At 35.8% G+C, this 12,198-nt stretch overlaps 1 protein-coding gene across 1 annotated transcript in view; it reads right to left on the bottom strand.

Moving 5' to 3' along the window:
- LOC149952679 (uncharacterized) overlaps positions 1–12,198 on the bottom strand; it is a 121,119-nt gene that overhangs the window by 45,804 nt on the left and 63,117 nt on the right. The window contains exon 2 of the mRNA XM_090168733.1: positions 488–693. Coding sequence (XP_090024859.1) covers positions 488–693 — 206 coding nt within the window. The remainder of the gene's footprint in view (positions 1–487; positions 694–12,198) is intronic.

Genomic DNA, 12,198 nt, shown 5'->3' with positions numbered 1-12,198 from the left:
GAGTTATTTTGGTATTGGCTCCAAATTTTTGCGTGTATTGACTCCATATTTTTCCGTACGCTACTTAAATAAAATTTTTCGATACGAAGAAAAATCTTGTAAATAAAATAAACCTTTGCTCAATCTTCTTTACAATTTATTACCCATTTATTTGAAAATATTTATTTAGGAGGGTAGGTGTATTTAAAGCCATTTCATAGTTTTATATACGTATAGTGGATATACGAGTTCGTATTTCGTTCGTTAACCAAATATACAGTGTGGAAAGCGTCGATAGAGATGAGGCAATGGATGAGGTATAGCGGAGGAAAAGGGGAGGTGGGGTCACTTGGCGTCGAGTAATGAGAGCGTTTGTTATCGCGCGGAAGGAAATGGTCAAGCGGTCATCGAAGCGGTCAAGCGGCGTCCGGCGAGCCATAGGTGAAGCGGTCAAGAGGGAAGGGAAGGAGAGAGAGACAAAGAAAATAAGAGTCTTCCGTGTACTTACGAACAAGTGGACTCCGAGCATGTCGTAGGTTTGTCCGAAGGGCCGATCGTTGGGCAGAAAACGATAGAACTCGACGTTGTTTTTGTACCACTTGACGGAGTAGAGGGTCTCGCCTTCCAAGTCGTAACCGCAGAAGAGCCAAACGGGCTGTCCCATTATGACGGCGCCGGGCACATTCAGACTCACAAATTTCAACCCCTGAAGACCTATCATCGACGTTCGGAGAGAAGACCGAGATGAGAAAAAGAGAAAAGATTCGTCGTATTAGTTTCTCGCTGTGACTTTCCGTCCTTTTTCTTAATATCAAAGCTACTAGAGTCTCTACTAATGGGCCTATTTATTTTGACAGTAATGGCGCTATTACGTGTAAGGGATCTATCGAAACTACTCGTTTGCGTCGCTTATTAATCGTATTTGACCGGTTAGGGACGCTCTCTTTTCACGATATTGAGATGCGTTAATGAAACTAGCTGTAGCCGTTTGGTATACTGGGCGCCTGTAAAAGTGTTCCGCACGCGTTACACCGGTGTTCAGGGGAAAGTTAATTTACAGAGACTGGTCTACTAACGCCATCTATATAGTTCATATGCAAGTAGGAATGGATTTGCGAGAGAAGCTACAAATTGTGGCATCGGTTTTGCAATTTCATTGGCTGCAGGCTATGCCATCTTCCTCTTTTTTTGCTAATTTAGGTTTCGTTAAGTTTTCATTAAGCGAGGCTAGGCTAAGGTTAGGTTAGGTTAGGTTATATTAGATTAGATTGGATTGAATTAGGTTAAGTGGAGTTAAGGTGAGGTTAGATTATATTAGATTAGATTAGTTTGGATTAAATTAAATTAGATTAGTGGAAGGTAAAACGAGGCTAGGTTAGATTAAACTGGATTAGATTTGATTGGATTAATTTAAATTACGTGGAGGTAAGGTGAGGCTAGGTTAGATTAGATTGGATTAAAGTGGAATAGGTGAAAGTAAAGTTACGTTAGGTTAGATTAGGTTGGATTTAAGTAGATTAGGTGAAGGTAAAGTTACGCAAGGTTAGATTAGATTGGATTCGATTAAACTAGATTACGTGGATGTAAGGTGAGACTAGGTTAGATTAGATTGGATTAAAGTGGAATAGATGAAGGTAAAGTTAGGCTGGGTTAGATGAGGTTGGATTAAAATAGATTAGGTGAAGGTAAAGTGAGGCTAGGTTAGATTAGATTGGAATAAATTAAATTTGGTGAAGATAAAGTGAGGATAGGTTAGGTAAGATTGGATACGATTGGATTAAATTAGATTAGGTGGAGGTAAGGTTAGGTTCGGGTAGGTGAAATTAAGTTACTTTAAGCTGTAAGATAATTTCGTTCAATTAAAATTGTAACGTAAAAACACGTTCAGTTTTAACGTATCCGTGAATGGATTTGAAAAATTGTAAAAATGTGTAAATTTTATTAATTTAAAATGTCTATGTGAACCTCTTAAATAATTTGTATTACAGACATTATATTTAAGGCCTTTCATATTTATTTTGTCGTATTTGTTCGAGATGTCACTGAAATTCGTTAATAATTTTCGCAATAACAAATTCAGTTTAATAATAAATATATTCCTGTTCATCAGAGCTTTAAGCATATTTTAATACATCATCCTGTTTTCAACTAAATTCCCTTTACCTAACTGCATAATTAATAACGATTGTACGATATTTTGCAAATCCCGTTATACGATCCTTTTGAAAATCTCTTTTACTTTTAGCCTATAATGATATAAATACTGTTTTAAATAGATTTTAACTCCAACTTAAATATAATTAAAAATTTATTTATATTAAAGGAGCTACATTCGTAAAATATGAAATAAAACCCCTTATTTTTTATTAAAATTACATTGTGTAAGTTTTGAACAAGGGGAAATAGAGAAGTAGAAATTTAATCTCGGGATATATAAGGGTTACTTACTTCCGGCAAGAATCTAATTATTTTTACTGTCGGGAAAATTACGATATTGATCACATGGTTTAAGTTTTCCCCGTCACGAGAAGGAGTAAGGAAAAACGTACGTTTTAGGCAACCAATGAGATACCGGGCAGTGTTGCCAGACGTACGATAATTATCGTACATGCCGATAATTCCGAGCAATTTTTTAGGACGTACGATAATTATCGTACATGTCGATAATTCCGAGCTATTTTTAGGACGTACGATAATTATCGTACATTTCGATAATTCCGAGCTATTTTTTAGGACGTACGATAATTTTAACATCGTACGATATAGTACGCTATTTTCGATAACATACGAAAATTATAAGATTTGGCAGAAAACCTGTAACTTTTTAATATTAGTTTTTTGTTTTTGTCAAGATGTTTTTCCAATAGGTGATAACTTGGTTTAACAAGTTGGCAAGCCAAAATATACCTCTCCTCGGAAGAGTTTCAAATTATCAGTAAAACGTAACATGTGGTTCTGTTGTAGAACGCTCACCTGTCGTGCAGGAGGGCTCGGGTTCGAATACCGCCTGTCACTAAGGCAAATTGAAATAAATTTGTACTACACCCAATGACAAAAAGAGAGCTCTTTTGGAAAAAGCTTTTCCCTAATTCCAAGAAAATGCGTACGCGTTAGCCGCGCAGACAGACAGACCCGCAGACAGACAGACCCGCAGGCATACAGACCCACAGACAGACAAAATTAAAATTTACGACAAATTTTCAGGCCATAATAATAATAATTTTCTATCCACTGAACTATAATTTAATTTGAAGGATCTGGCAACGCTGATACCAAACTGATTTGATTTGTTTTAGGGGCAAGGAGATGACTGTTAGAGCATGAGAAACAACGTTATTTGTTGTTAAATAACATAAATTGCTTTCATCACGCAAAATAAATAGCTTTTAAACGTCTAAATATAATTTAAGAAGCTTCGTCGCAACTACAGTGCAGATATCTCTAATATCCTTGGTTATTAATCCCTTCACTAAAGTGTTTATGGTTCGAACCAGCCTGTAGATGACGCCAGAGTGGAGGGTGCGGGGAGCTTCCAAGTACTCTGTTCTCGTCGTCGCCTTGACCGCTCAACCAAGCAAGTGGTCGGCGTTATTTTTGAAGTGACGGAGACAAAAGCGACGAAGCACGCGACGCTATTTGGGGCCTGTCACGGAGACCTTTCCCTCTCCTCCCGCTTCGTCCCTGCCATGTCCAGTTCTCCTAAGTATTGTCCTTACCACTGTCTTCCGCTTTCAAGTTCGTGTCACCAACTATTAAGAGAAGATTGTGGAATGGCAAATCCGCGGGGGGTCTTCCCACCCCGACGTTATTTGCATAGAGTAGACTGGGATCGTATCGTTTAAAAACAGGGGCGGCCGTCTCCCTCGGGACCCCCTCATCCCGCCAGAGCGCCAGAGATAAGGGAAGACCCCGCTTCTTTTAATTATCTTTTATCTACGACTGGCCCCGACGAAATAGCCACCTCTGGTGTTTTCTTACCTAACCTATTCTTCGTATTAAATGTCTCCGGTCTGTGGGCTTAACGCGCGCGGTATTAACCGTACTCCATCCGAGGCTTTTGACTCAATTGCCGAGTCACGTCCGGTATCAGAGAATCGCTAATCTTTCCGATCCCTTTTCCGTTGATGAAGTAACTTTGGTCTAACCAACTTTTATACGTGATTAGTTCGGCGCTTTCTCGTTTTGCTTTTGAGATTAAAGTGGGCACGCGAATTATTCAGTATTTCGTGACCGAAGCGAATGAAAATCAGACGTATTATTTTGGATATCAGTTGATATTCCACCGTCTAATATACGTTTAACTTGGTCTACGTGTATTTTTACCTAGCATCAATATTTTATGTTTTGTTTGTGCCATAATTATTTTCCAGAGTTAATAGTTTTAGAAATTTTAGTCGCAGTTTGAAAAGGTTTGTTTGTATTATTGCGCGGAATCCATTGCACGCGAACATCCTAGCTTTTGCGATAGTCGACGGAAATTGGCCTTTGTATAAAGTAACGTGGATTTCTTGATTAAATCATGGTTTATAGAGTAGAATGGTTCACCAACTCCATCATCGAACAATAGGTAGAGTTTAGAGTAGCTACTAGAAGGCGCTGGCGTTGGTAGCCATCAAAATATTTGAAAAAATAAGCGGGTAAAAATCTTGCTTGCCTGCTTTAAGCCTTGGATTTGGGCATTTTGTATTTCAGACGACAAAAAACTAAACATAATTGGTTATAAATTACGTTAAATTACGCGAAAAGGTAGAAAAGTCGATAATAAAAAGGGGGCCAAAAAGCTAAACTCTAACATATTTTAAGTTATGATAAAAGATTAAAAATTTCAAAACGCGTTGCGTAGCAACGGAAAACCAAGCGCGAGCAGGAAGCCGTAGCTTTAGTTACAATGTTATTCTGAACACACGATAGCGATGATCCATGGATCAAGAATTTAAGGGGACTCACTGCTCCCGATATTTTGACACGGTAGACGTGGCCTAAATCGGAAGACTTACTGAGGTACATCAGCCGCTTTGAAGCGCCTCAAGAATTCTGTTCAACTATCACTGCGAGTTGGGGCTTAGGAGACAGTAGTGACAGTACGTGCGAGAAAGTTAGGTTAGGCTTAGTTCATTATATTTTTTAAGTTTAGAAATTAAATGGATTCCAATAAATTTGATTAAAAACCCTCAGTCATACGCGGCTTACTGGTTATTTTTACTTAACACAATGGTTAATTACCATTACTTAAACTTTTAAAGGCCCAATTTTAAAAATAAAAGCTCAAAAACTTACTAAGCCTAATCATTTAACCGACAACAACGGCTCCATTTTGTCAAAATTGAACGTGAAAGCTGTAGCTTATTTACGAAACTACGTCGGAAATAGACTTCAGAGACGCCAAGTTAGTTACCCGTGATTTTTCCATTCGCAGTATTCACGCGTCCTTTTTTAAGCCAAAACAGCGAGTCCCTTTAGATTCTTGGTCCATGGATCATCTAACTAACCATCGGTCTTGCGGGAAAGTGTAGCCCTATTTTTTAACCCTGATTAAAGGCTGCTCTTACGTCCCAATCTCTTCGCTTAAAATTACAAGTCTACGAGTGCGCCCTACAATCGCGTGGATTATAGGTTTTTCTTGCGCGCGTGCAAAACGGTTATTTTAAGTACTGGCAAAACGGTTATTTTAAGTACTGGCAAAACGGTTATTTTAAGTACTGGCAAAACGGTTATTTTAAGTACTGGCAAAACGGTTATTTTCAGTACTGGCAAAACGGTTATTTTAAGTACTGGCAAAACGGTTATTTTAAGTACTGGCAAAACGGTTATTTTAAGTACTGGCAAAACGGTTATTTTAAGTACTGGCAAAACGGTTATTTTAAGTACTGGCAAAACGGTTATTTTAAGTATTGGAAAAACGGTTATTTTAAGTACTGGCAAAACGGTTATTTTAAGTACTGGCAAAACGGTTATTTTAAGTACTGGCAAAACGGTTATTTTAAGTACTGGCAGCTGGTGGGGTGTTGTGTTTGTTGCTCCTAGCTGGCAGTGCTAATTATAGGGAAATATCAATAAATGCGGGGGGGGACAACACCCGTTAGATATAAATATATATTTTAAGAGATTATTTTACATTTACCTATGTTGCTAAAGTTATTCGCTTGAAACACGCCAGCCACCGGTGATTTTTCAAAAAAAAACATTTGCGAAGAAAAAATAGTTCGGACCATAGACCGTCATATATTGATTTTCTAATACAATTTCACCAGGAAAATATGGTTTATTAATAGGAAAATATAAATAGTGTAATTTTATACATTTTACATCTTTCAGCGAAGTAAATTTTGAGTTGGGCCTGCGACGTGAAACAAGAACAATTAAATGAAATTAATATTTCTTCAATAACTTTAAAAGTTCTTATCCAATTTGCAAAATCGTGTGATCACGCGTAAGCACGATATAATTTATTTATTTTTTCTTGATGTCATTTTGGTGTTGTTGCGCATTATTTTTAACTGCATATTATTTTGGTGAAGGCATTCTTGCCAAAAGCCCCCCAGTTGGTTCTCTACGTAGAATAGAAACAAAATGGCTGCCAAGAGATTGTATTGAGATACAAATGAGATTTTGGATTTCGTGCTTCTGAATTGTATTAGTAGGTCAAGCATAATACCCTGAACAAAAAAAATTCTGAAAATTGTCGCTTTGCTTTTCCAAGTTCCGATATTGAGATGCGTTAATGAAACTGGCTGTAGCCGTTTGATCTACTGGGCTCTTGTAAAAGTGTTCCGCACGCGTTACACCGCTGTTCCGGGAAAAGTTAATTTACAGAGCCTGGCCTACTAACGCCATTTATATAGTACATATGCAAGTAGTGATGAATGTGCGAGAGAAACTCGTGGATGAAAGTAACAAAACATTAAAGTCTTGTTTATGCTAGCGTAAATCGTAAAGTTGTCAAGATTTCAGTGGTTAACCGGCGAAAATAATTACAGATAATTCTTAAATAAATACTTCTTCTAATACAAAATATGTCAATTTATAGTAATAAATGTATTTATTATTAATATTAACATTTAGTTTTGCGTTATCAAATCTATGTGTACGAAACGTATTTCATTTAGTCAACAAAAGCATTTGTGTGGCCAACATGCTGTGAAAATATTTCTTTCATTCACGCAGAGCAACTTGGTTCGAGACAAGAGTTTTCGAACAATGTTTAGCACAAATTTTGTTTTTAGAATAAATTTTGAAATTAGCTATTGTTTTGTTTGTTAAAATGAGCTATTTACAAACTCTAAAGGTTTTATTGTTTGGTTTTTCATCAACAAGCATTTCTCCAATTTATAGTGCCAAAAACCCTAAGCAATGAATATTTAAATTACTTTTTATAAAATCAGAGTTCTATTTTCCAAATAAAATCTAAATATACTCGGAAATTAAAGCGTCGAACGCGGAAGTAAATTCTAATGGATGCTATATTTTTTCTTTTAATCGAATTATTTATATATTCGTTAGTTTCAAAGAGCAAATATATAATATATTATCCTTGGAAAAATTAGGAAACTTTTGCAGTTCAATTAAAGAAACTCCCAAAGATGAAAAATAATCGAATAATGAAAGTATCGTCGAAAAATGTTTGATTTAAAAAATGTAAACACTAAATTCGGGGCTCACTGAATTAAACCCTCAGAGAAATGTATAAGGATGAAACGGCGAATAAAAATGTAAATTTTACCTTTTTTTTCTACCGTCCAATCGATATCGTATGCAAATCTCAGTTGGCACGCTGTACGCTAGCTAAATAAAAGCCGAGAGAAAATTCCAATTAAGCTCCCCTTTCTCCAAATTACTATCATTAACCAAAACTAATCGTCATATCAAACGCAAACAGAAAATCCGTCTTTAATCCGAATATATTTTTCATCTTTCGTTTTTAGTTAAAACGGATCTTTAAAATATTCCTAATAATAATAATAATAATACTTTAAAATATATACAGAAGCTGTTGACCCGAATATTAACGTACGTCGGTTGTAATTTCGTAACGTACATTTAGTACATTGTTTAAAGACTTATTGGATACCCGTACGAAAGTTGCGCTTTGCCCGATACTTAAATAAACCGTTTTCTAGGAAAAGTCGTAATTGCTCGCTGACCGTATTTTTCAACATATTTTCGAGCTAAACTCCTTTCGAAATATTTTTTAAATCGTATAATTTATACCAAAGTGTATATAAAGTAAATATTAGTACTTTTAACTCTTCCAAGCTTACTTTATAGAAGATAGCTTATAATAACTTTGAGATTATTCCATTTATACTTTACCAAAAAGTACAAATAAATTAAAACTATCGATTTGGTTTATTTCTTTTTGTGTGGACGAAATTCGGAATCTGAAGCCATTGAACTGGTCTCGAATAGACACGAATAAATAGTAATAGGTTTTTTAATAGAGCCATCTTGAAGGCGTATTATCATTACGACCATTAAATGTTTTTAACTAGACCCACAATGACAATAAGTTAAGTTAGAAGAAACCACCTATGGACTGTGAGAAGGATGATAAAATACGCGAAAAAGTAGATTAGTCCATAATTAAAAGGGATAAGATATCTAAATCCTAAACAAATTTGAAGAAATTAAAAAACTTACTACTAACTCGTACCCAATAGGTCTTCGAGCAAAAACGCGAAACTCGGATCAAATAGATCTTCGAGTAATAAACTAAATTAAATTAAATAAAATAGCCAGAAATTCCAACGGTAGACCGGTTTCGTTCTATTTGGAACTCATCAGTACCGTGCGGGAAATCTGGCTGGCGACTGTCAAATCTAAAGGAGAAACTAAGCCTAAACATTAAAAATTTTAAAAATGCTTGGACTTGTCCTTGACCAGTTTATGACCTACACGTTTTCTGACACTGATTCAGAGAGTTTAGTACATGCAATTGTTTTCGTTTACAATCACATTATCATAAAAAATTTTGTGTTTACTAAACGTATCAACTATTCCCAATTTCATTAGCTACCGATTATCTCATCGGACTTTTTTCCTTGGAATCTGAAATTCGCGATTACTACACTCTTAAAACAAAAGGTGTATTTTCTTGTCCCATATTTAACACCTTAACAGGTTTATAAAGGATGTTATTCTACACATTAAAAAGCAGTTTTCCTGCTAGGGTGTTTATTTACACTGTTTGGGATGCTTAGGTCCTCCGTTTTGGTTACTTTGTTATACAGTTTGTGGTATAAACCTATTCCCTTCAGGGTACAAGACTACTCCTTTTAGGGTACCAAACGACTCCCTTCAGGGTGCTACAATACTCCCTTTAAAGTGTTAAAATACTCCTTTTAGGGTACTAAACTACTGCCTTAAGGGAGCTACACCCTTACGAGGTGTTAAATCACTCAATTTACGGGGTAATATAACACCCTTTATACACCTTTTCAAGTTGTTTATTTGGGACAATAAAAATCCCTTTAGATCGTTTAAATTAACATTAAAGAGTATTTTTTTACAGATATTACACCCTTAATATACCATTAAAACACCCTTTGTTTTAAGAGTGTAGGCCTAGTTTTTGCAGTGTTCGGTTAATAGTGGTTTGGTTAGGCTAAGGCTAAAGTTAGGTTAAATTAAGATACTACAATTAACAAAAACAAATATTTTAAAATTATTTCTTACTTAAAATTTTGATCATCTTCAATTATTTTCTTTAAGGGGGAAGACTTCAGTGGCCATTGTCCACTTTCGCACTATTTCAAGCTGAACTCTTTTAATTTTGAATTTTAACTTATAAAATTAATATTTAAGTAAAGAACAGCCTCTTGTTCAGTGACTAAAATAATTTTGACAATTTTAAATTTAAAAGTAATTAAGTTATTACGTTTTAATTCGGACCCCCGGAGCTAAACAAGTTGGGCAAGCACCCAAACTACGTTCAGCTTGGACGAAAAAGAGGCTTTTACGGTATTCTTCCCCCTTAAGATAGTTTTACAGTACATTAAAATTCTTCATAAATGTTTATTTTTCCCTGAGCTCCGAATTTACGTTACGTACACTATTTACATTTTATATAAAAATTTAGATACTATTTACAAAACTATTTCGTCTTTACAATTTCATTTTACCAAGAACGTTTTTAGATTAAAAGAAAAGATGTATTTCCTAATAATAATAATCGGCTAGGCTAATACCCACGGCACCACTTTAGTCCCAAGTCATCAAGCGATTTTTAAAGCCATTAATTCAGGTGGCCGGGTTACAATACGTAGGAGGGTGGTGGCAAGCCCTTCATGTTACGCGAGCCAACAGCTCCCTACACTAGCTATTACCGTTAACCTCTACAAGTTTCTATGGAAGAGGAAACCGAAGCGCTCGGGGGATAACTCCTTAAACCAGTGGGGAGAGAACTTACAAACTCAATGGAGAAGGAGTTGTTCCGAGTTTTCACCCAGTGCCACAAGCTGGGATCAAACACGGCTCCTCTTGCTGCGAGGGCGAAAGTGCTAACCACTCCGCCACCCCACTTACATATCGTAGGCATTCTGCAGAGTTCCAAAGTGATATTTAACAGGTGGTAAATTATGTAGTAAATAATGCTAAATAATATATTTCCATTAATTATTTACAGTATTTAAAACTTAAACCAACATTTAAATTGAAAAAATCCTTAATATTTAGAATAGACTTGTAGAGAAATTAAAATAAAGTTTTAAATCTTCTAAAATTGACATATTACGTTTTTTGAATGATATTTGACATATTATTATAAAATATAAATCATTATTTACCATTATTTACCAGTGATATGCACAATATTCGTATTTTTGGAACTTTCTGCTGAAACAAATTATTTGCGAAAAAGTTTTGAGCAGTAGAAATTGGAAACCATTGCTACTTTTGGTAAAATCTCATCTATTACAACTGAAGCGGACGAAAAATATAACTAATTATGACGAAATATTAAAACAAAAATACTTTTGAGGTAAGGTAGGACTCGCGATAAACGAAATATAATTGTAGACTGTACTAAATGACTGACCCGTCACTGGTATATACTCTATGACTGGCTCGATAAATAAACCCTTTAATTAAGAACCATTGAAAGAAAAAAAAAGCTCGATATTTCAAGACGCGATTATAATTTCCATTCCATCAGCAGTTCCAATTAAGTCTAAGAGACTTCAGGAATATCAACGGGCGGAGGCCGATAGTGAAATCCCATCTCTGCACGGCCCGATTCCAATAATAAATTCATCCACCAATTAATCTCACGGTCCGCTCGGCGTCGGAAAATCGCCTGTAATAATAATTACGGGAATCCAATCCACTCTGACCGTTGCGAAGAAGCGAAATATCCGTAGGGTCCCTTTTTGATAATGAAGAAAGATGAAATCCCGTCCACTTTTTTATTTATAGGGGTTTTTTTTGGCGAGTGACCAAATAAAGACCCTCTAATCCAAATGAGGTCTTTTTTTAATTTTATTATTTTGGTATGAATGGGCCGCGAATCTAGTCGAATCCATGGGTGTCGAAATAAATAAAAGTTGTGGGGTGTGGGGGAAAAATCACATTTAGCGTAGATGTTGCGTTTTTTATGCGAGAGGAAAAGGTATTATGCAGATTTTCTACTCTTGGCACCAAAGCACTCACTCTCTCTCTGTGTGGTTGCAAATTAAATTGAATCTACGAACTCGACGTCCAGCATCGTTAATGATTCTATTCCGGTCTTTGAAGCTCTTCGTTCTGATAATGCGCCCCCCTCTCCTCCTCCGTACTTGCTTTTTTTATTTTTTAGTTTTCTTTTGGAAAAAAGTTGATGGGTACCATACCGAGGTTATAGGGTTGCGTTTGCATTCGGAGATTTTTTTGTAAAATGCGTCAAAATTTGTAGGCCAAACGCCTGTAGAAGTGTTCCACTTACAATACTTTAATGTTCTGCGTGAAGTCACCCACCAGAGCGTTATGTATGAACGAAGAATGCAGGATAAAATTATTCGCTTATCACGGTGCGGTTTTTGATGTTTTTAAAAATATAAGCAACCAATTTTACTCTACCTACAATAAATTGTAAACTATTAGCGGCTAGAGTGGTAGAAAACGGTGAATTTGGGCGTCTTTACTCCAGTTGGAAAGTAGGTGAAAACTATTTATCCAGATGGTCTATATTGTTCGGAAATACACCAATTAACGTTTTAGAGTCAGTCTTTTAATCTTTCTCAGAGATGA

Source organism: Leiobunum rupestre, chromosome 3 (assembly GCF_980474605.1).
Source record: "Leiobunum rupestre chromosome 3, qqLeiRupe1.1.hap1, whole genome shotgun sequence".
In the NCBI taxonomy this organism is placed as follows: Eukaryota; Metazoa; Arthropoda; class Arachnida; order Opiliones; family Sclerosomatidae; genus Leiobunum; species Leiobunum rupestre.
Note: the sequence above shows the minus strand (reverse complement) of the source record. Positions and strands in the feature narration are given on the sequence as shown.